The sequence below is a fragment of the Dermochelys coriacea genome, chromosome 6 (genome assembly GCF_009764565.3).
Source record: "Dermochelys coriacea isolate rDerCor1 chromosome 6, rDerCor1.pri.v4, whole genome shotgun sequence".
Taxonomy (NCBI): domain Eukaryota; kingdom Metazoa; phylum Chordata; order Testudines; family Dermochelyidae; genus Dermochelys; species Dermochelys coriacea.
In genome coordinates, this window is record NC_050073.1 from 90,271,091 (window position 1) to 90,296,980 (window position 25,890).

General features: G+C 40.6%; 1 protein-coding gene across 2 annotated transcripts in view; it reads right to left on the reverse strand.

Moving 5' to 3' along the window:
- The window catches only part of CEP128 (centrosomal protein 128), a 434,621-nt gene that overhangs the window by 93,793 nt on the left and 314,938 nt on the right, over positions 1-25,890 (reverse strand). For both annotated transcript variants that reach the window (XM_043516125.1, XM_038407035.2), the window contains one exon: positions 4,603-4,652. In XM_043516125.1, the coding sequence (XP_043372060.1) occupies positions 4,603-4,652 (50 nt within the window). The remainder of the gene's footprint in view (positions 1-4,602; positions 4,653-25,890) is intronic.

Sequence of the window (25,890 nt, forward strand, 5' to 3'; positions counted from 1 at the left end):
TCCATCTTTGTGTGGAATGTTGGTGTAGAGGACTTCTACATCCATAGTGGCCAGGATGGTGTTTTCAGGAAGATCACCGATGGATTGTAGTTTCCTCAGGAAATCAGTGGTGTCTCGAAGATAGCTAGGAGTGCTGGTAGCGTAGGGCCTGAGGAGGAAGTCTACATAGCCAGACAATCCTGCTGTCAGGATGCCAATGCCTGAGATGATAGGGCGTCCAGGATTTCCAGGTTTATGGATCTTGGGTAGCAGATAGAATACCCCAGGTCGGGGTTCCAAGGGCGTGTCTGTGCGGATTTGTTCTTGTGCTTTTTCAGGGAGTTTCTTGAGCAAATAGTGTAGTTGGCAACAAAGCCTGTTGCCAACTGTGTCCACATATCTATTCAGGGGACACTATCATAGGGCCTAATCACATCAGCCACACTATCAGAGGCTCGTTCACCTGCACATCTACCAATGTGATATATGCCATCATGTGCCAGCAATGCCCCTCTGCCATGTACATTGCTCAGACTGAACAGTCTCTATGTAAAAGAATAAATGGACACAAATCAGACGTCAAGAATTATAACATTCAAAAACCAGTTGGAGAACACTTCAATCTCTTTGGTCACTCGATTACAGACCTAAGATTTGCAATTCTTCAACAAAAAAACTTCAAAAACAGACTCCAATGAGAGACTGCTGAATAGGAATTAATTTGCAAACTGGATACAATTAACTTAGGCTTGACTAGGGACTGGGAGTGGATGGGTCATTACACAAAGTAAAACTATTTCCCCATTTTCCCCCACCCCCACCCCCCACTGTTTCTCAGACGTTCTTGTGAACTGCTGGAAATGGCCCACCTTGATTATCACTACAAAACGTTTCCCTCGCTCCCGCTCCCCCCCGCTCTCCTGCTGGTAATAGCTCACCTTAAGTGATCATTCTCCTTATAGTGTGTATGGTTACACCCATTGTTTCATGTTTTCTATGTATATAAATCTCCCCACTGTATTTTCCACTGAATGCATCTGGTGAAGTGAGCTGTAGCTCACGAAAGCTTATGCTCAAATAAATTTGTTAGTCTCTAAGGTGCCACAAGTACTCCTTTTCTTTTTGTGAATACAGACTAGCACGGCTGTTACTCTGAAATCAGATCCTAAAGTAAAACTTTCCAAGGCCAGATAGAATCGACCCTGTTTCTGGAATTTGCTCTCCTTCACAATCCAAAGCCCAAGTCTAGTGAGCTTCTCTGTAAACTATTAAAATGAGACTCATGAATTTTTCACCCAGCTTTTTCCCCTCTAAGTTTCAGCCCTTTCTGAACACTGCCTACAAGACACATATCCTCCTGTCATTTCTCCAAAGACTTCCATAATGTTGCTGTACCTTGCATGGTTATGAAGGGATGATGAGAACAGCCTGGGCTTGTGTCCGTCTCTCAAAAAATTAAGACCACTGCATCTGCAATACTCCCACTCTCTATACTAGTGGGGATAAAGTAATAGTCTCATGATCTCAGTCAGCTAGTTTATCTCAATATTTGCCCCATCCCTAGAGCTTATGGTCTTCATTTTTATAGCAAGGTGAAAAAACCGAGGCTTTATAACTTCATTATCAGTCAGCTACTAGGAATCCATGTTTCTTTCTTTCTTTTTTTTAAAGTACAGGACACCTTGTTATCTTGCCTGGCAAAGTAATAATTTAATGTAACATGCCAATTCCTGCAAATGAAGCTACAAAGCTAGACTGAGGGCTGGAAGCTAGAACCTGAATTCTGAGAAATCCATGGTGGCCTTCCTATATGTAATTAACGGTTAATTCTCTATGGTCTCTACATGAGTAAATTGTTCAGAGTGGATAAAAAAATCCTGGTAGTCTGGGCTGAGCCTGACATTAGAGGTTGGATTCTAGCCCAGGAGGAAAAGGAAGAGGAGGAAAATTGCTTTCACAACACAAAGTGCTTTGTCTAACCTGCTCTTTTTGTACATTTCTATTTTGTTGTATGTTTATGGGAAAATATGCATTTTAAAAAGTCATGTTGCTATATCAAATAAAGTTAGAACAAAGATCTCCACTGGCACAAAGGATTAACAAACCTTTTTTAAACATGAATAGATTTTTCCAGACATTTAGTAAACAACTGCTGAGTACCACCAATGGCTTGGCTTCTTTAACAATTAGGCAGCACTATGACCCCTCAGCAGTGCTTCCCAGGCACTGACTTTGCAAAGATAAATATTGTAAATCAAGATCAGACATGCACTCAGACTGCAAGATTCTGTAGGAAGTTTTCATTGCCTTGATGTGTCTGAAAAGGAAAAATACTCCAAGGGTCCATTTGCACTCATGCTGCTATGCTGAATAAGGAAATGCTCCCCTCAAGTCATTTTTCCAATGCCCCAGTTGATCTGAAGTGGGTTGGAGAAGGGATTTAGCTGTTTGACTAGTTCATAAACCCGTAAGCAAATGGAACTATGATACTTTAGAAAGCATTTAAATTTAAAAACAATAACATTACTAAAGAGAATAGACAACTATTGTATATGCAAGAAACAAAACACAGGGGATAAAACTAATGACACAAACAATGAACAAGCATGCCAAGCTGCAATGAAGAGTTTAATAATTGTACGGTTGTAATTTAAAGACACCCTAACATGTGTTGTTACAATTTATTAATATTTTACTTTTATAGAGTTTCCCAATCTCTTCAGTCAACTGTTCCAGTTTATCAATAAAAATACCACCTTCTAAAGATCTTGGCTTTATTGTCCAAAACCTCGCTTTTAATTGTGCATTCTCCTACGCACAATGAAACTTGACTTGTTCGAAAGACACTACGGTTTGGAGTATTTACTGCAGTCCAAGAAAATGAAAATGAAAAATAAGTGGATAGGACAGTCACGAAGGCACAGCACAGTAGCTTGGTATCAAGGTAAAACATGGAGAGGCTAGTGTACCAATCACAAAATCTGAAAAGGACCAGCACTGATACGTATCCTGTTTATTGTGAGCCACTGAATAAAGTTAATAACAGAAGTATAGAACTTAGTAAAGCCCAAGAGTCAAAGGATAATTTTGGAGCTCAGACACTTAATTCATATATCCTTCAGAACTCTTGGGTGTACTATATGGGCTTGGTACCTTGTTGCTTAATTTAACAATTTGTTTCTGTACTACTACTTTTGACCTCTCAACCTCTGATTGTACCTCATCTTTGCAATCGGAAAAGAGTAGATATCTTAACTACCCTGTGGCAAAAATTTATGCAGAGAAGTCTTTAGCTTCTCCACAATAGCCTTATTCTTCTTCATTGCTCCTTTTACTACCTTTTAATGCAACAGACCTAGAGCTTCTTTCACAATATTCCTGTTTCTGACATAGTTAATTATGTCTTATTTATTTTTAATATTTATGACTATTTGCTTTTCACGTTTTGTTTTAGCCTTTTAACTTCCATACTACATGTTGCCTGCTGTACCTTTTGCTCCTCTCAAATGTTTTCATATGGGTTTGATTTTTATTTTCTGAAAGACACCGGCTTTGCTTGAATAAACCTCCCGAACCTCACCATTTAGCCATACTAGTTTATTTCTTGCCTTCCTATTCCTTTTGAGTTCAAAGGAATGCATGCCTTCTCTGACTGTTACGGTATGCTTAAATAGTATTCCAGTTCTGGGTCTAAGGTTAAAAAGTGTGAGCTTTGAAGACTAATGTAAACCACTAAGTGCTAATAAAATTAACCACTTCACTGCTCGATGACATACTAAATTCTGTACATCTAGCAAGGGTTTGCCATAGGAAATTCAACCATACCTGGCACACTCCAATGGTTCATTTATTTGAATGGACATTTCATTGGAAATTGCTGCCAGAACACACACACACATGCAGTAACTGCATGGAGATTTACAAAGCTAGCTGGGATGAGAATGGTACCTAAATTTGAGATTTTATTCAGTGTTATGGGAAAAACAAATATGTTCCAAGAAGATGAATCAACCTAACGAACTAGAGTAAAAACACAAAAATACATCACACACATATATACATATTACATCACATATGTGTGCATAGCTCTATAATTTTCTTCTGAAACATCTGGTCTTTCAACTAAGTTTTCTAAATAATGGAATTTGCTTTCCTGGCAAAGAAAATTGCGAAGTGCTTTCATAAATTTCCCCCTGCATTTGCATTGTCCTTATATATGTGCCCACATGGAGAGGGGCCAAACATATGATATAAACAGAGCAACTGCCAACTGAGACAAATTCAGTACAGCTTGGCTCACTCCAAAGGGAAAGCACTTGTTTTGCTGATGAACTGCATTTGCCACCTACAGAACACAAGAGTAATTGGGTTGAATCTCACTGGTGGCTATAGTATCATGAATAGAATAGACAGCCAGAAGTGCAACCACCAGATGGAAGACAGTTAAGTCTGCTTTATTATCAGTCTAGCTATTGGCTGGCAGGAAGCAACCCAGAAGTGTGGTCTTACTGGTGAGCAGTCAATGTGTGGCTGTGGGTTTCCTCTATGTGGATTTAGGAGAAAGACATTAAGGAGGAAGGTTACCAAAAAATAAAGCTTCTTCAGTCTAATCAGTAGATATACCTGTAGAGCTCCCATTTCTTCCTCTCTCCTGTGAGTCTTCTCCAGTAGATCTGTAAGAAAGACACAGAACGCAAAGCAATGAGAACTGAGTTACTTGTTATTAAGCTAACCTTGAAATGTTAGCGCCTGATAAAGAAAACCTGTAATAAAGATGTCAAGTTTTTGTATGAAATGTCATAAAAATGTGCCCTGTGAAACTGAAATGTGTCAGTGATAAGAATGCTACCAAGCATGGGCTGCTGAAGTGATTAAGAACTATATATGAAGACAATTTGACTCAGAAAGCCACTGAATGGGGTAGAGTTTAATTCAGACAAAAAGATATATTTACCTCTAATTTTTCTTTATTTTAACACTTGTATCAGATATGAACAAGGAGATCTTTTCTGAAAACTGATTAAAAATAGGAAAGACATCAAAGACATTCATTTACATGTCATCGTTCACTTTGGAGTAAATTTTTATGGCCAAGATACAACACCTTGAAGAAAAGGACACTTATTAATAGAAGTGCAGTCTTAATCACAGTCACAATAATTATCACCTTTCACCAGGAGGAAGTGAAAAAAACATTTGATCATGGAAATGGCAAGCTCCCTGAAAGATCAGCGCCTGACAGGAAAAGTACTCACCAGAGGAGAACTCACTCTCTTACAGTCTATGCGCCATGACACCTTACATTTTGATATTCACTTATGTAACAACCACCAAAATATACTCGACAGTTCATGTTGCTGTGCACTTGCCTATTGCAGCTCCACATAGGATTTGTCACATGAGTTGCACTACTCTTGGTTTCACTCACATACTTTGGCAATACAATTAAACTCAGGATATAGCGTGTGATGTTCACAGGTCTATCTGGGAAAGCTTGACAGGTGACCTCACAAAGTCCTCAAGAAAAACAGAATTGACTATTCTAACACATTTTTCTTTCTAACTACTGTAACTGACAAAAATCTCAGTTCAGAGTCTGGCATCAAACAGAAAGAGCAACAAAGTCAGAGATAGTTTTGAACCAAGATGTGCTCCAATATGCTGGGATGAGGAAATTTGTTGGTTTGAGAGAACTTCAACTGCCACAATAGCCTTGTGGGAAAGTACGAATGGAGTCTCAAGATGCACAGCTCCCCCCTGATACCGCTCAGGTAAGGAGCAGTGGATTGTCAGATGTCCAAAAGCACCTATTCAGACTTAGTGGGAGAAATAGTCCATTCATACAATTTTCAGAGTAGCAGCCGTGTTAGTCTGTATCAGCAAAAAGAACAGGAGTACTTATGGCACCTTAGAGACTAACAAATTTATTTGAGCATAAGCTTTCGTGGGCTACAGCCCACTTCATTGGATACATAGAATGGAACATATAGTAAGAAGATTATATATATATACACATACATACAGAGAACATGAAAAGGTGGAGTAAGAGGCTAATTAATTAAGATGAGCTATTATTAGCAGGAGAAAAAAACTTTTGTAGTGATAATCAAGATGACCCATTTAGACAGTTGACAAGAAGGTGTGAAGATACTTAACATGGGGAAATAGATTCAATATGTGTAATGACCCAGCCACTCCCAGTCTCTGTTCAAACCCAAGTTAATGGTATCTAGTTTGCATATTAATTCAAGCTCAGCAGTTTCTTGTTGGAGTCTGTTTTTGAAGCTTTTCTGTTGCAAAATTGCCACCCTTAAATCTTTTACTGAGTGGCCACAGAGGTTGAAGTGTTTTCCTACCAGTTTTTGAATGTTATGATTCCTGATGTCAGATTTGTGTCCATTTATTCTTTTGCGTAGAGACTGTCCGGTTTGGCTAATGTACATGGCAGAGGGGTATTGCTGGCATATATATTGGTAGATGTGCAGGTGAACAAGCCCCTGATGGCATGGCTAATGTGATTAGGTCCTATGATGGTGTCACTTGAATAAATGTGTGGACAGAGTTGGCATTGGGCTTTGTTGCAAGGATAGGTTCCTAGGTTAGGGTTTTGTTGTGTGGTATGTGGTTGCTGGAGAGTATTTGCTTCAGGTTGGGGGGCTGTCTGTAAGCGAGAACTGGTCTGTCTCCCAAGATCTGTGAGAGTGAGGGATCATTTTATAGGATAGGTTGTAGATCTTTGATGATGCACTGGAGAGGTTTTAGATGGGGGCTGAAGGTGACAAGTATTGGCGTTCTGTTATTTTCTTTGTTGGGCCTGTCCTGTAGTAGGTGACTTCTGGGTACTCTTCTGCTCTCTCAATCTGTTTTTTCACTTCAGCAGGTGGGTATTGTAATTTTAAGAATGCCTGACAAAGATCTTGTAGGTGTTTGTCTCTGTCTGAGGGATTGGAGCAAACGAGGTTGTAGACATGTAGGTAAGTCTACCGGTCAGTAGGTTTCCGGTAGAGGATGGAGTTTATGTGCTTAGAGCTTCATACAATGGCACATAGTTCACTGGGCAACAAGGAACCAAAAGCATCCATAGTGAGAGCTATTTAATTATTTTTCCTGTATGCAAAAAAGCTTTCCTTCTTTTCTTGGTACTCTTATTTTTCTTACTCAGTCCACAGTATTTATTGTTACACATATTAAAAGTTTCTCAATTTCCCCGTTTGCCACTGTTTCTTGATAGTTACAAGAAATCACAATCCAGGGGAGAATGAGTATAACAGTAATTTGTCCTCATTACATACTACTGAACATAAAGGGATGTGGAAAAAGCCTTCTTGTAACAAATCTTTTTGGTGGCCATCACTTACCTCCAACCCGAAACCACGATTACCCCTTTGGGATGGCCTGATGAAATAGATTCTGCAGAGAGTAGTATTCCAGACCCATCAAAGAACAATCAAACCACTGCATGACTCTGGGAGGACACCCTTTAGGGAAAGGGTCACACTAGTGGAGAGGGAGAGGAATTTCTGGTATCAATGGGGTGCTTCAGACAGTTCAAATGGGGTTTCTGATAACTACAACACAGAGACAGTTGCTGTCCAAATCAAAAAAGGGATGAGAAAGTCAAACCAGACTTAACATTCAAAAAATACATACAAAGGCAAGATTTCAGATGGAATCTCTAAAACCCATAATAGCAAGTCTCTCTCAACATACCCATACCGGAGCCTCACTAGCAGTAGATATGCTTCTACTATTACAAGGGCTCTTCCAGCAAAAAGCCTTCTCTTTTGTCCTAATGACAGTCTTGAGGTATTTTACCAAAATACCAATGGTTTTAGTAGCAGTCCTTCTACTCGTTCCTATACAACCTGCTAATCCAATCTTTCTTAAGAAAAAGGCCATTCAAGAAACAAACACCCAGATCATTCCTATAAAAGCAAGTATGTGGCAAATTAGATTCGAGCCATTCAATCCTGACATAGGCTGCAACACCTTGGTAATAACTCCAGACAGAGACAAAGCCAAGGGCTCTATTTAACATCCTACTTGGTGCAGGAAAAGAAGTGAAGGGCAAAGGTGGTTTTATGCCACTTTTTCACCTCCCCATATTCTTGGGTTATTTTGGTCTCCTCCATAATTTAGAGCAGCATGGCTATTGTGTTAGCCAAGAAAAGGCAGACCACAGTGGTGCTCTGGTGATATCCTCTTCCACCTAAACATACAAGGGTCTAAAGAGTTAAAAAATATTTTCCTCTGGGAGTTTCCTTTCTTAGACCCTTAGAGAAATATAGAAACATAGGGCTGGAAGGGCCCTCAAGAGATCATTTAGCCCAGCTCCCTGCACGGAGGCAGGACTAAGTATATTGAGACCATCCCTGGCGGGTGTTTGTCTAATCTGTTCTTGAAAACACCCAATGACAGGGATTCCACAAACTCTCTTGGAAGCCTATTTCAGTGCTTAACCATTCTTATATTTAGAGAGTTTTCCCTAATATCTAACCAAAATCTCCTTTGGTGCAGGTTACACTCTTTACTTCTCCTACCTTCAGTGGATATTGCAGAACAATCACAGTCCTCTTTATAACAGCGCTTAACAGGTCCTCCCTCAGTCTTATTTTTTCAAAATTAAACATGACCAGTTTTTTTACCTTAGCTTATAGGTCAAGTTTTCTAAATCTTTTATCATTTTTGTTTCTCTCCTCTGGATGGTCTCCAGTTTGTCCATTCCATTCTTTAAGTGTGGTGCCCAAAAATGGACACAGGACTCCAGCTAAGATCTCACTAGTGACAAGTGGAGCAGAACAATTACCTTCTCGCTTACATATGACACTCCTGTTAATATGTCACAGAATGATATTAGCCTTTTTTTGCAGCTGCATCATATTGTTGACTCATTTTTAATTTGTGATCTGCTATGACCCCAGATCTTTTTCAGCAGTATTACTGCCTAGCCAGTTATGCTCCATTTTTTGTGCATTTGATTTTTTCTTCCTGAGTGTAGTACTTTGCCCTTGATTTAATGAATTTTTGTTGATTTCAGACCATTTCTCCAATCTGTCATTTTGAATTCTAATCCTGTCCGCCAAAGTGCTTGCAACTCCATCCACAAATTTTATATGCATACTCTCCTCTGCATTATTCGCATCATTAATGAAAATATTGAATAGTACCAGACCCAGGACAGACCCCTGCAGGATCTTAAAATATATGTCCTCCCAGTTTGACAGGGAACCATTGATCATGACTCCTTAAATATATTTTTTCAACCAGTTGTGCACCCACCTTATAGTAATTTCATCTTGACCATATTTCCCTAATTTGCTTAAGAGAATGTCATGTGGGATGGTATCAAACACCTTAATAAAATCGAACTATATAATGTTTACAGCTTCCACCCTATTTACTAGGCCAGTAACCCAGTCAGAAAAGGAAATTAGGTTGGTTTGGCATGATTTGTTCTTGACCAATCCATACTGGTATTACTTATTACCTGATTATCCTCTAGGTGGTTACAAACTGATTGTTTAATAATTTGTTCCAGTATCTTTCCAGGTACCAAAATTAGGCTAACGGATCTATAATTCCCTGGGTTCTCTTTGTTCTCCTTTTTAAAGATAGGTACTATGTTTGCCCTTCTCCAGTCCTCTGGGAGCTCACCCATCCTCCATGAGTTCTCAAAGATAATTGCTAACAGTTTCAAAATTGCTTCAGCTAATTCCTTATGTACCCGAGGGTGAATTTCATCGGGACCTGACAACTTGAATACATCTAATTTATCTAAATATTCTTTAACCTGTTCCTCCCCGCTTGCTAATTTAATTGTGTTAAGTAGCTAGTCAAAAAAAAACTTTTTAGTGAAGACTGAGACCAACAAAATTAAAGGTTTTAAAAAGAAGACACATTAAACATCTCAGCCTTCTTAATGTCATCTGTTATTAGCTTTCATTCCCCCCCAAGTAGTGAATCTACACTTGCCTTCCTCTTTCTCTCATTTATAGATTCACAGATTCCAAGGCTAGAAGGGACCATTGTGATCATTAAGACTAACCTCCTGTGTAATAAAACTTCCCCAAAATAATTCCTAGAGCATATTTTTTAGAATAAACATCCAATCATGATTTAAAAATTACTAGAGATGGAAAATTCACTACAATCATTGATAAATTGTTCAAATGGTTAATTACCTTTACCATTAAAAAATTACATCTTATTTCTAGCATGAATTTGTCTTGCTTCAATGCTGGATTGTGTTATAACCGGACGGTGTTAGAACTCTTTCTGCTAGATTGAAGAGCGCATTATTAAATATTTGTTCTCCATGTAGATAGTCATAGAACATAATCAAAGCTCCCCTTAACCTTCTCTTTGTTAAGCTAAATAGATTTGGCTCTTTGAGTCCATCACTGTATGGCATGTTTTCTAATCCTTTAATCATTCTTGTGGCTCTTTTTTAAACCCTCTCCAATTTATCAACAGCCTTCTTGAATTGTGGGCACCTGAACTGGATGCAGTATTCTGGCAACAGTTGCACCAGTGCCAACTATAGTGATAAAGTAACCTCTCTACTCCTCCTGGAGATTCCCCTGTTTATGTATCCAAAAACTGCATTAGCTCTTTTGGGCCCAATCTGATATCTGTTCAACTGATTATCCACCACCACATCCAAATATTTTTCAAAGTTACTGATTTGTAGAATAGAGGTTCCCCTCCCATAAGTATGGCCTATATTTTTTCTCCTAAATGCATACATTTACATTTAGCCAAAATAAAATGCATATTGTTTGGTTGCACCCAGTTTACCAAGTGATCCAGATTGCTCTGTACTAGTGACCTGTCCTCTTCATTATTTACCACTCCCCCAATTTTTGTGTCATCTGCAAACTTTACCAGTGAGGATTTTGTGTGTTCTTCCAGGTTACTGATAACAATGTCAAATAACACAGGGCCAAGAACCAATGCCTGTGGGACCCCACTAAAAACTCACATTCTATGACGATTCCCCATTTACAATTACATTCTGAGACCTATCCATTAGCCAGTTTTTAATCCATTTAATGTGTGCCTTTTTTTATCATTTTAGATTTTATAATCAGAATGTCACACAGTACCAAGTCAAATGCTTCACAAATATCTAAGAGTATTTATACACTCCAAAAAAAGACCTGCGGCAGCAAGTCTCAGAGGCTGAGTCAACTGGCTCAGGCTACAGGACTAAAAATAGCAGTGTAGACACTGGGCTTGGGCTGGAGACAGGGCTCTGAGATTCTTCACCGTCATGGAGTTTCTGATCCCTAGCTGCAGCCCAAGCCCAAACATCTACACTGAAATTTTTAAGATCTGCAGCCCAAGACCCACAAGCCAGAATAGGCTGACCTGAGCTCTGACACTCAGTGCTGTGGGTTTTTTATTGCAGTGTAAACAGACCGTAAGTATATTACATCAACACTGTTACCTTTATCAACCAAACTTTTCATCTTAAACAATATATCACGTTAGTTTGAGAGGATCTATTTTCCATAAACATATGACACTCTGAACCTCAAAGTAGCACCCTGTAATCCCCAAATTCATCATATGGTTGCAATATTTCATACAAAGCATGCCAGGTTTAAGATACTATATGAAACTCAATGTTCTGTCAAAATACGTATATCTATTATGTATGAAGTTATGAGATTTTGCTATAAGGTGGTTAATGAAATGTGTTGTGAATTTGGGAGATGCCCACTGCTAGCTCTCCAGTGATAACAAAGGTGATGACCCACACCCAAATGGATGTTAAGCAACCATCACGAGCTATTGACCAGTGGGGGAACTGTAAATAAGAGATATACAGTTCAATAAGAGACAGTTGCACAAGCACCACACAATGGAAATTGCTTAACTCTGTGACTCAACAAGCCTCGCCTGAACATATTGGGGCCAGTATCTTTCCTGGGACATGAACTGAGAGTATAAACAAGGGACAGCAGCATCATCAGACCACCTCTCTCCTCCCTCACCTATGCTGAAGGCAACAAGAATGCTGGGAAGACAAAGACTTGAACTGAGGAGATTGGTCCCAGGCTGAGAAGGAAATTCAGACTGTGTATTAAGAACTGTCAGTTGCCTGTAACATCTATTAGGGTGAGAAAAACTGATTCAAATCTTGCTTAGTCTGATAAAGTTTAGAATTTAGACTGTGTTTTTACTTTTATTTCTTTTGTAACCATCTTTATCCTATATGCCTACCCCTTATAATCACTTAAAATCTCTCTTTCTGTAGTTAATACACTTATTATAATGTTTTATCTTAACCAAGTTAGTTTGTCTAAGTGCACGGGTAACCTGTTTAGATTACAAAAGGTGGTGCATGTCCACTATCCTTTGACAAAGTGACAAACTAATTAATGAGCTTGCATTGTTCAAGAGGCGGTCTTGAGCAGTATAAGACGGTACATTTCTGGGATGCAAGGCTGGGGGGATTTGCTCGTGTTTCCCTGTGTATGGTTCAGGAGTGGCTTAAAGAGCATTCATGCAATTTAGCTGTGTGTGTCTCTGTATGCTGGTGGCTGAATTATAACAGCATCTGGAGAGGTTTGCTGCCTAATATAGAACAGAAATATTTACTGAAAGCTTCTGCTTTATGTGCATTATTATTGATAATTTTACTATTCCATCGAGTAATGGATCAATACCATGGTCTGGAATCTACCCCTCCCCGACCCAATACAATGTAAAAACTGCTCCTTATTGTCCTTAACTCCTCTGACCAGAGATTTCTCCTCATATGCCTTTGCTTCCCTTATCAATTTTCCATAATTCTGATTTATATTCATTATCAATTTCTGCTTTCTTCCATTTGTGTACGTGTGTGTGCACATGTGTGTGTATAAGTAAAAACAGCTGCCTTCTCCTCCTCTCTAAACCTAGTCAGTTTTTTAAACCAGTATGACTTTCCCCCCTCAATTATGGCTTTTTTGGAACATCTAGTAAGGTGTTAAATGATTCTCAATTATCATTCAAATTTTTCTGATTAAATTCTTTCTCCCAGCTTATTTGGCTTATAATTGTTTTCAGCTTTGTAAAACTGGCCCTACTGAAGCATCAAACATATATATTACTGGTCTAGACTTTATTCTGTTTGCACATAATGCATTATTCCTAATGTATTTATAGAACCTCTTCTTATTACCTTTTACTAGGTGCAACTCCTTCATGGCCAGCAGTCTGACACAGTCATGGAGAATTCAGTTAGAACAATCAGAAATTCCATAAAACCTGACTGAAGTCAGTGGCACAAGTAATAAATAACCATGACCAGTCCCCTAACAGTCCATGGAAGTAATTAGCTCTTCCTCAGACAGCCAATGCAAGTGAAAATGGTCTCTTCTATGCAAAGAGTCTGAACAGAAAGTGAGGGCCTTTGAAAAGACAATCAAGAAAAGAATTAGGATTCCAGAAGCCTCACATTTGGAGGGGAAATTTGGCTTCCTATAGCTAGGTTTTTAAAACACAAATGAAACAGCCAGAGTCTTTGAACCAGAGAAAGTGGCGTGGTACCTTTAACAGGTGTCTTAATATTCCTGCTTCCCTGTTTCTTGGGGAGTCCAGTCCTTATGATCTGTTAAGTTCAACTCCCAGCAAGAGAATGAGTCATACCTTTCCCCCTTCTCATATTCAGTTTTCCTGTTCCATGTGTGTAACTATTTTTAACCGGACCCTATTCCATTTCTCACTGACTAGTTTCCCCAGCAGTCAGTCTTTTGTCAAAAAGAAAAGGAGTACTTGTGGCACCTTAGAGACTAACAAATTTATTAGAGCATAAGCTTTCGTGAGCCACAGCTCACTTCATCGGATGCATTTGGTGGAAAAAACAGAGGAGAGATTTATATACACACACACAGAGAACATGAAACAATGGGTTTATCATACACACTGTAAGGAGAGTGATCACTTAAGATAAGCCATCACCAACAGCAGGGGGGGGAAGGAGGAAAACCTTTCATGGTGACAAGCAGGTAGGCTAATTCCAGCAGTTAACAAGAATATCAGAGGATATCACTGTCCTGTAGTAGGTGACTTCTGGGTACTCTTCTGGCTCTGTCAATCTGTTTCTTCACTTCAGCAGGTGGGTATTGTAGTTGTAGGAATGCATGATAGAGATCTTGTAGGTGTTTGTCTCTGTCTGAGGGGTTGGAGCAAATGCGGTTATATCGTAGCGCTTGGCTGTAGACAGATTGACAGAGCCAGAAGAGTACCCAGAAGTCACCTACTACAGGACAGGCCCAACAAAGAAAACAACAGAACGCCACTAGCCATCACCTTCAGCCCCCAACTAAAACCTCTCCAACGCATCATCAAGGATCTACAACCTATCCTGAAGGACGAGCCATCGCTCTCTCAGATCTTGGGAGACAGACCAGTCCTTGCTTACAGACAGCCCCCCAATCTGAAGCAAATACTCACCAGCAACCACACACCACACAACAGAACCACTAACCCAGGAACCTATCCTTGCAACAAAGCCCATTGCCAACTCTGTCCACATATCTATTCAGGGGATACCATCATAGGGCCTAATCACATCAGCCACACTATCAGAGGCTCGTTCACCTGCGCATCTACCAATGTGATATATGCCATCATGTGCCAGCAATGCCCCTCTGCCATGTACATTGGCCAAACTGGACAGTCTCTATGTAAAAGAATGAATGGACACAAATCAGACGTCAAGAATTATAACATTCAAAAACCAGTTGGAGAACACTTCAATCTCTCTGGTCACTCGATCACAGACCTAAGAGTGGCTATACTTCAACAAAAAAGCTTCAAAAACAGACTACAACGAGAGACTGCTGAATTGGAATTAATTTGCAAACTGGATACAATTAACTTAGGCTTGAATAGAGACTGGGAATGGATGAGTCATTACACAAAGTAAAACTATTTCCCCATGGTATTTCTCCCTCCCACCCCACCCCCCACTGTTCCTCTGATATTCTTGTTAACTGCTGGAATTAGCCTACCTGCTTGTCACCATGAAAGGTTTTCCTCCTTCCCCCCCTGCTGTTGGTGATGGCTTATCTTAAGTGATCACTCTCCTTACAGTGTGTATGATAAACCCATTGTTTCATGTTCTCTGTGTGTGTGTGTATATAAATCTCTCCTCTGTTTTTTCCACCAAATGCATCCGATGAAGTGAGCTGTGGCTCACGAAAGCTTATGCTCTAATAAATTTGTTAGTCTCTAAGGTGCCACAAGTACTCCTTTTCTTTTTGCGAATACAGACTAACACGGCTGCTACTCTGAAACCAATCTTTTGTCAGTTTCCTTCTCGGGATAAGGCTTTAAAGCTCTTTCTGCCAAACACTGGATGATCCTTCCACCCAATCACACAGAGATTTTTAATAGAATTTTCCCATTGACAAGTATTAGGGAAAAATGCCAGGAAGTTTCCCCATAAGGGTTTCTATACTTTTAAGTGGACAGTTCATGGCAAGGCACATTAATGACACTGTTTTCTCCCAATAATTGGGTTACAGAAGTTTGTTACCACTACATATATTTGCTAGCTGCTTTGTTCTGGAATACGCTTATGGAATAGAAGACCACATGTACGCTAATGAAGTGATGTAAAAGTACAGCTACAGACCTACCTGAAACACTAATGCATAACTTAGGAGGAGAAGGGGATACAATTCAGGTGGTGTATGGGTGTATAGAGCTGAGTCTAACAGAAATGAATTAATATCACTTGTTACAAAGACCAATTTAGTTGCTGTTCATTCTTCATGACCTTGCACCTCCTTTGCATTGAAAGAGCTAACGCTTGTCTCTTCATTTCCACTCTTTATTGGCATATTCATGGTTTTCTTGATTATACTTAGGTATGCTGTTCAATACAATGATTCAACTGCCAAGCAAATTACTGTAGCTAAATGCACTTCTAATAACATTAGTTAACGAGAAAATTTGGGGTTTGGAGAGTGTCTGACTTGCATGTTTTTGTTGGTGTTATCTAGTGTTGTAATTGAGGTGGTACAAAATGATTATGGAATACTGACTCTGTTTTAAAATCTTTATCGGAGAAAAGCAGGAGAAGGTGAGAGGATTCTTCCACATTCACTGGAGCCCTCAGATTCCCACTATGCTCCGCTTAATGCTGTTTTCACTATATTGAACTACTTGAGACTTCATGGAACAGATTTCTCCTTTCTAGCTAAAACACACTGAATGAGAACCCCTTTAGAGTCCTCCAAATCATTATGGTAGCTGAGGCAAGCTTCTGCTAACAGCCTCTGGATCTGAATTTTGTGCTCCTGAAGCTAGAGAAGTCTGGAATTTACTCCCTTTTTCAATCCAAAGCCCAAGTTGGTTGACCTTAGGATACTGTGTAAAGCTCTTGCCCAAAGGTGATGGTACTAAAGAAATTTAGTTTAGCTGACCACGGTCAATATGATTTTTTGTTGTATTTTATATATCTACATTATGGGAGTGCAACTTGCAGCTCCATACTTAAGATGGAGTTGACTTTTGCACTTAAAGTGGTGATTCAGCCTCTGTTATGTAGGGAAAATACAGAATGTGATCTCAAAGAGTAAGTGTTGTAATTTTTAACACAATGAATTTTCCAAAAATTTACAAATATCTTTTACATTTCGTTAAATTGAATTAAATTTAGTAAATTTTGTAAAAAATATGTTTAAAATTAATTTAAAAACTGGTCCTTTAAGAAATATAGCACCTGGTATCAGACAAATAGCAATCTTGGATGATATTAATATCAGAACATCCCTGTAATGTATTTTACCCTAAATTACTGATAGATGTATTCTTAACCTTCAATCCATTTTAACGTAGTTTTTGTCTGGGCAGATTTATAGGTGTGTGTATTTGCCCAATTACTTAGGCATGGGAATATTTTATAAATTGTAAAATAAATCAACTCAGTTTATTTACTGTGGTGGTGTTCAGCACATTCTCCTCACAAAGACACTGACTATGTAGAACTTCAAGTTACCACGAGTCTGAGGAGTTAACAACTGGATCAAGAGTCAAACAAGAACATCCTGCAGAGAGCCAATAGAGAAAGCTCTCTGTGCCCCCTTCTCCCCTATTTCCCACTTCTTGTGTGAACAATGTCAGTATTTCTCTAAAAACACTTTTGCTGAAAGGAAGATGCTCAATATTATGAATTCCCAGATTTCAGACCCTAGTAAACCATCACTTATTTTCAAGGCCTGATATAATCTAATGGTTAAAAAGGTGCTATATTAGCACTCTCGTTGTCATGAATTATGGGTCACAAACCTGAGTCCACAGGGTTTCTTGGGAGAGGCCCAACCCTCCACCTGGCAGCTTGTTGACAATTGTTTACCTAGGACCCATGAAGCCCAGCCCCAGTTTGAGGCTCCCTACTTAAGCTAGCAGCAGGAGGTTGTCAAACAACTGGGCTCCACTCTGATCAGGACTGTGTGCCTTGTACTTTCTGGTGCTGCTCCTGCTCCCCATCCCCTGGCTTGACTTCCTGGCACCGCAACCCAGCTTGACTCCTGGTGTCTGACTTGTGGTTCCTGACCTTCAGTTTGTCTCCTGCCTCTGACCCTTTGGTATCCTGATTCGGCCTGACTCTGGCTCCTGACTTGTGTTTCTGATTTCAAGTTTTCTTCTGCTTCTGATCTCCTGGTATCCTGACCCAGCTTACTGTTGATTCCTGTCTTGTGATTGTGGATCCGGCTCTGACCACTGCCCATGATCAGACTGTGACAGCTTGTTTGGATCACAATATCCATGTGGGACCAAGACAGGTGTGAAAAGGATGGACCCAGTAGCATCACCACAGCCACCATAAGTATCAGACTCGTCCAAATGGGCCCTCTGCCTCCAGGAGGATAATCAAGCTCTGCAGGCCCAAGTTGTGCAACTCATTGGGGAAACCAGTGGCTGCAGGAGCAAGTGAGGCAGCTCAGCGCCAAGAACACCCTGCTGCACACAAAGCCTGCTGCACACAAAGCCTACAGCACCTTGCCCCGAACACAGAGGAGCAGTACCCTTGCCCGAACAGTTCGATGGGAACCACTAGTGGTTCTGGGGCTTCACGAACCAATGCTACCTTCTATTTCTGATGAATCCCAAAATCTAGGCCTCTGCCCAGTGCAAGGGTCTTGGTAATAAGACTGATGAGAGAAGATGAATTAGAAGGTGCCACAACTCCACAGTGCAGGACACTTGGGGAGATATAAAACATAATGATTAATGTCCTGGTACTTCTAGTGATCCCTTATGTGCACCACTATAAAGACCTTTGTCACTTCCTGCCAGATGTGTGCCCACACCAAGATCCCAGGCCAAAAACCCTGTGATCTCCTCCAGTCTCTGAACACCCTGTTCAGTCCTGGCAGGCCATTTCCTTGGACCTTGTGGTGGAACTACCAGAATCCAGTGGTTTCATGACCATTCTGACCATGGTGGATCGCTTTTCTAAAATGGCCCACTTCATTCCCTGCATGGTTTACCTTACACAGGGGAAGCCACCTGGCTCTGGATAAACAATATAGTCAGTCTTCCTGGCCCCCTGGATTACATCACCTCTGACCAGGGGGCCCAGTTTACTGTTCATTTCTGGCACAAAGCCCTATGTTTATTAGCGGTCTATGTGCACCTGTCTTCTGCCTACCACCCTCAGTCAAATGGCCAAAGGGAAAGAATCAATCAGATCCTAGAGCAATACTTCTGATGCTACATCAACCATCACCAGGACAACTTGTCTTCCCGATTACCATATGATGAATTCTCACATTATAATACAGACCATGCATCCATGGGCCACAGCCCCTTTTTTGTCAACTACGGATACTATCCCCAGTTTCACCCACAACTACCCACATCCTCCCCCAACCCATTGGCCTCGGACCTAGTACAATGCATCCATCACATTCCCAGAGGAGGTGAAGGACCACCTTGAGAAGGGAAAGGAAGACTACAAAAAGCAGGTAGGCAAGCGTAAGCAACAAGGGCCCCTGTACTTCACAGAACAAAAGATATGGCTGTCTATTGAACACCTCCACACCCTCTCAGAAATTAGAATACCAGTACCTTGGCTTGTACCAGATTTCGTGACAAATCAACCCACTCACCTTCGAGCTCCAGCTCCCTGGATCACTTCGAGTCCACCCTGTATTCCATGTCTCACTTCTAAAACCCTACACTGAGAACCCATTGGCCCATACAACCCAATCATCACTCCCGCCAGTGCAAGTACAAGATCAGGAGGAATATATTGTTCACAAAGTCCTTGATTGCAAGATCAAGAGGGGTAAATTATGGTACCTGACTGACTGGGAAAGTTACGGCCTGGAGGAAAGCACTTGGGAGCCAGCTGAAAATGTTCATGCTCCTGCCCTGGTTTGGGCCTTCCATAGCAGCCACCCTGAGAAACCTGGACCTACGTTGCCCTGAAGGGTCCCCTAGGGGAGGAGCAGATGTCATGACCCACAGACCGTAAACTCATGTCCTTAGAATTCAGGGGAGTGGCCACACTTCATCGCTCCACCTGGCAGCTTGCTGACAACTGTTTATCTAGGACCCATGAAGCCCAATCCCAGTTTGAGGTTCTACGCCCGAGGTCCTAACTGGCAGAGTCCCAGAGCAACTGATTGGCCCGCTGGCCTACTTAAGCCAGCAGCAGGAACAGAAAGCTGTCAAAACAACTGGACTCTACTCTCCACGGGACTGTGTGCCTTGGGCTTCCTGCTCCCACTCCCTATCCCCCGGCTTGACTTCCTGACACCACAACCCAGCTTGACTCCTGGTGTGTCTGGCTTGTGGTTCCTGACCTCCAGTTTGTCTCCTGCCTCTGACCCCTTGGTACCCTGACTCGGCCTGACTCTTGACTCCTGTCGACCGTAGTCTCCATCTCTGACCACTCGATCTGTCTGCCTATGAGCCGGCTGTGACACTCATGCACTGTGAAATACACATCAATTCCCTACTTTTAAAGGAGAGTTTGCATTAGTGGAAAGCCATCATGAGGGCACTTTCACATATGGCTTGCTTCTCCCCCAGTATAAGATTAATGTTCAGAAAAGGACACACATTGGTAAGAGTTAAAAGGATTGGCAACTGATATGAGTTATAAAAATAATACATTTGTTAGCACATTTTTCTTCTCTTTTATTAGACCAATAAAAATCAAACACTATTATAATAAACTCCTGCTTAAGCCCAAACTATTCCAAACAATCACGAGTTTCAGGAGTTTTTTTTAATATCAATGAAAATCAATAGCAAATTCAGGATACTGTGTGGAAAAATAAGGGATCATATTTTAAAACCTGTAAAAAAAAAGTATGTTGGACCTCGGCCTAATGTATTGCCTTCAAAGAGCGCTTAACTACTGTGCATAACTAAATAATCTAAGCTTATGTCTCAGTCTGCTGCCACCCACTGGTGCACAGCTGGGTATGCCAGATATTATAACACAGTAGCTTAGATGTTCCTGATCAGAAGTCACTGCAAAAAATGTGCACGTTAAAATTTAAAACATTCCAGAAGAATGGATACCCTCTGTGATTTGTTTTTGACACTGAAACAACATGGCAGTCTGCAGACAAATTCCATGCTATCCAATAAATGAGGATTTTATAGCTGATCATACATCTTGTGTGTGTGAAAAACAATTGTATAGTTATTCAGAGTGGTTGCTTTTCCTTCTCTCGAGTTTCTATTTTCAGTGAATTCACTGTTGGTGAACAGTGTCAGACTGACATCCTTTACAAAACAGACAGCAGCAGTCCAGGCTTATCTACACTGGCTACTTCATTAATATTACATACTTCAGATCTGGAGTATTGAAAAGGCAGTTCAGTCTCCATGGTCACTATGCTGAGGCTATTGACAAGGAAGTCAACTATGATAGTATTCTCTGTGAAGTGGAACAGCTGCCCCTGCGACCTGAACTGAAATCACCCATTCACTTCAGACGGGACACTCAACTTTCAATCAATACCTACCTGGGGCTGGATTCAAAACTCTCACTTTCAGATTATAGGGTCACTATTTGCATGATGATTTTCCTTTTTAGAAACTAAAAATGGCAGATAAAATATACCTTGGGCAGGTGCTCTGCATATCTGTATCTCTTTATCGATTGAATAACACAAACTTCAACAAAGGGAATAAAAGGTGGAGTAGGGGTTCCTACATATGAGCTTAAAGCGATATGAAACTGTACCCAAAGTAAGGCAATCAACATTTTGTCAGTATTAATTAATTTTAAGTATTTCTCTCAGTAAATATCCATTTAAAAAAAATCATAGCACTCTAAGCTCATACGTAGCAATCTTTGCCCCTTCCCTTTATCAATGATGGTATTCAATTTGGATTTAGGTTCTTGGTACTTGTTCTTATTTACCACATTATAACATGTTTTAATCAATACTGTTAAGGTACTGTGATAACTGTATGTTTAATATGGTCTATGTAGCACCCAGAGTGTACAGATGGTGAGTACTTAGAAGTAGCATGGCCTGGTGGACCAACCAAGGATTTGGGAGCCAAAACTTCTTGAACATTATCCCTGGCTCTATCTCAGATTATATGAACATGGTCACTTAACCTTCCTGGGTTTGATGTAACTACAATAAAGGTAATGGAGTTACATTAGGGATTGCTTTGGTCCTGTGTCTCAATTTTTACATCTGTAAAATGAAAAGTACTTAATTACCTGCTTCACAAGGGGTGATCAGGCATAATTAATGTTTATACAGTGCTTTGAACATATTTATATAGTATATGTGAGCTATATATCTATCTGTGTTATGTATTAATACATTTATTAATTAATAATTAACAATTCTATCATTTCAGTGCTAAAAAAAATGAAGGACTCCTAGTACCAGCTAGAAGCTCTGCAAGCTTTCCCTATGGTTCACAAAGACAGGGCACCACAATCCTATTACACATCATGCTATTACAAACAAGAAGTTCTAATGTTGGCTCCTACCCCTCCCTGACATGACTGGCACAATCAGAGAATATTAATGGTATACTCTATCCATCACTGAACCAAGACAGAGATGACCTCTTGACTCGGTCTGACTAAAACAGAAATAAGGACCTTCAAATGTACATTAGTAAAAGGACCCTTTAATTTTCCCAATATGAAGAAAATGAGAAACCTATATTTTATGCAATTACTTGGCACAAACTGTTTCATTAGGAAACACCTTACTAGATTCCCTGACCATTTTAATTTTAAATTTGTTTTGATCACAAATTGCTGTAGGTCAATAGGTTACCTCAGGTTTAATCATTTTAGCTTCAGACATACATCATACTTCTGCAGTTTTGAATTGTTACTTTGATATGCAGCCTACAAATTTTCCAAGCAGTTTCTGAAGAGTTCCTGTAGGTTCCCCAGGCAGCCAAGCAGGTTTTTCCATCGTGTTGGAAGGGCATTTGTCCTGGAATTTCCAAGCAGCTGAATAAACTAGTTTCTCTCAGCTAGCAATTAACCATCCTGTGTAAATCTGCAGAGCAGAGTTGAATCATATATTATGCCAATTATACATTTTCCCTTTCACGTTGTCACTCTAACATTAAGGCCCTGTCTACCTTAGAGAACTAAGCCATTCCTAATTGAACCTGTATGACGAACCAGTTTAAGCACAAAAAGTTTAGTATGTCTACACTAGCCATACTCATTCTGTGCCACTGCAGTTTTAACATGTATTCACATTAGTGCTGTTCTGTTGCAATGCCCTCTGAGTATCTACACCAGAGATCTTACCGTGGCTTCTGGTAGACTTTGAAAGGCCATAGATACACTGTGAGAAAGCAATAGGAGGAGAATTTGAACAGTCTGAAATACTATGCAAGCAACCACAATCCACACTGGCACTAAAATGGTTGAAAATGAAAGAATATAGGGACATTTGCTGGCAGAGCAATATAGCAGTGCACAGACAATCCAGGAAGTTTTTGGAGAGTGTTGGGGACAACTTCCTGGTGCAGATGCTGGAGGAATCAACTAGGGGCTATGCTCCTCTTGACCTGCTGCTCACAAACAGGGAAGAATTGGTAGGGGAAGTAGAAGTGGGTGGCAACCTGGGCAGCAGTGACCGTGAGACGATTGAGTTCAGGATCCTGACAAAAGGAAGAAAGAAGAGCAGCAGAATACAGACCCTGGACTTCAGAAAAGCAGACTTTGACTCCGTCAGGGAACTGTTGGGCAGGATCTCCTGGGAGGCTAATACGAGGGGGAAAGGAGTCCAGGAGAGCTGGCTGTATTTTAAAGAAACCTTATTGAGGGCGCAGGAACATACCATTCCAATGTGCAGAAAGAATAGTAAATATGGCTTGGCTTAACAGAGAAATCTTTGGTGAGCTTAAACAGAAAAAGTAAGCTTTCAAGAAGTGGAAACTTGGACAGATAACTAGGGAGGAGTATAAAGATATTGCTCGAGCATGCAGGGGTGTAATCAGGAATGCCAAAGCACAATTGGAGTTGCAGCTAGCAAGTAATGTGAAGGATAACAAGAAGGGTTTCTACAGGTATGTTATCAACAAAAAGGTCAGGGAAAGTGTGGGACCCTTATTGAATGGGGGAGGCAATCTAGTGACAAATGATGTGGAAAAAGCTTTTTTTGCCTCAGTCTTCACAAACAAGGTCAGCTCTCAGACTGCTGCACTGGGCAGCACAGTTATGGGGAGGAGGTGAGCAGCTCTCAGTGGTAAAAGAACAGGTTAAGGACTATTTTGAAAAGCTGGTCATGCACAAGTCCATGGGGCTGGATCTAATGCATCTGAGGGTGCAGAGGGAGTTGGCTGATGTGATTGCAGAGCCATTGGCCATTATCTTTGAAAACTCGTGGGAGGTCTGGGACGATTGGAAAAAGGTAAATCTAGTGTTAATCTTTAAAAAAGGGAAGGAGGATCCGGGGAACTACAGACCAGTCATCCTCACCTCAGTCCCTGGAAAAATCATGGAGCAGTTCCTAAAGGAATCCATTTTGAAGCACTTGGAGGAAAGGAAGGTTATGAAGAACAGTCAACATGGATTCACCAAAGGCAAGCCATGCCTGGCCAACCTGACTGCCTTCTATGCTGAGATAACTGCCTCTATGGATATGGGGAAAATGGTGGATGTGATATAGCTTGACTTTAGCAAAGATTTTTATAGGTATCCCACAGTATTCTTGCCAGCAAGTTAAAAAAGTATGGATTGGATGAATGGACTATAAGGTGGATAGAAAGCTGGCTAGATCATCAGGTTCAACCGGTAGAGATTAATGGCTCGATGTCTAGTTGGCAGTTGATATCAAGCAGAGTGTCCTAAGAGTTGGTCTTGGGGCTGGTTTTGCTCAACATCTTCATTGATGGTCTGGATAATGGGATGGACTGCACCCTTGTCATGTTCATGGAGGACACTAAGCAGTGGGGAGAGATAGATATGCTGGAGGGTAGGGATAGGATCAAGAGTAACCTAGACAAATTGAAGGATTGGGCTAAAAGAAATCTGATGAGGTTCAACAAGGTCAAAGTGAAGAGTCCTTTACTTAGGAAGAAAGAGTCCCATGCACTGATACAGGCTGGGGACTGACTGGCTAAGTGACAATTGTGCAGAAAGGGACCTGGGGATTACAGTGGATGAGAAGCTGGATATGAGTCAACAGTGTGCTCTTGTTGCCAAGAAGGCTAATGGCATATTGGGCTGCATTAGTAGGAGCATTGCCAGCAGGTCAAGGGGAATGATTATTCCCCTCTGTTCCGCACTGGTGAGGCCATATCTGGAATATTGCATCCAGTTTTGGGCCCCCCACTACGAAAGGATGTGGACAAATTGGAAAGAGTCTACTGGTGGGCAATGAAAACGATCAGCATGCTGGGGCACATGACTTATGAGAAGAGACTGAGAGAATTGGGCTCATTTAGTCAGCAAAAGAGAAGAGTGAGGGGGGATTTGATAGCAGCCTTCAACTACCTGAAGGGGGGTTCCAAAGAAGATTAAGCTCGACTGTTCTCAGTGGTGGCAAATGACAGAACAAGGAGCAATGGTCTCAAGTTGCAGAGGGACAGGTCTTAGTTGATTGAGATAGTTTAGAGGGATTTTAAAAGAGTTGAGATCAATATTGTAGAACTCTTAGATTATTTTTAAGTTAATTAAGCTTCACAACACAACACAATATTAGGAAAAACTATTTCACTAGGAGGGTGTGAAGCACTGGAATGGGTTACCTAGGGAGGTGGTGGAATCTCCATCCTTAGAGGGTTTTTAAGGCCTTGTTTGACAAAGCCCTGGCTGGGATGATTTAGTTGGCGTTGGTCCTGCTTTGAGCAGGGGGTTGGACTAGATGACCTCCTGAGGTCTCTTCCAACCCTAATCTTCTATGATTCTATAAAGTTTAATCCAAACAGTATTTAGCATGCAAGTAAACCATTTAGAACACTTCTGCATGTAGACATGAAGCATTTTACAGGGACCTAGTAGGAACAAATATTTATTAGAATGGTAAGTTTCTCTAGTGTAGACAAGGCTCGAATTAGGAGAGACCTAGAAATAGCACTGTATTGTTAAGAGACTAGAATCTGCCATCACCTCACTGTATCGTCTTGTGTGTGGCCATCTTTCTGTGTGTGTAAAATAGGGAAACAATTTCTCACCTACTGTATGAGGGTTATGAAGCTTACTTAACTTAAAAATAATCTAAGAGTTCCACAATATTGATCTCAAGTCTTTTAAAATCCCTCTAAACTATCTCAATCAATTATTTCCAGTGGAAGTGAATTCTATCCAATATTCCTTTACACAGTACTTTATGTAATAGGATTTCTTTCCTTATTTGGTTGTTCAGTTATTAAGAGAAAAAAACTATTCAGGAGGCCTCCAAATTGTATATGGAGCCTTGCATTCCTATTACATTCGTCTTTGTC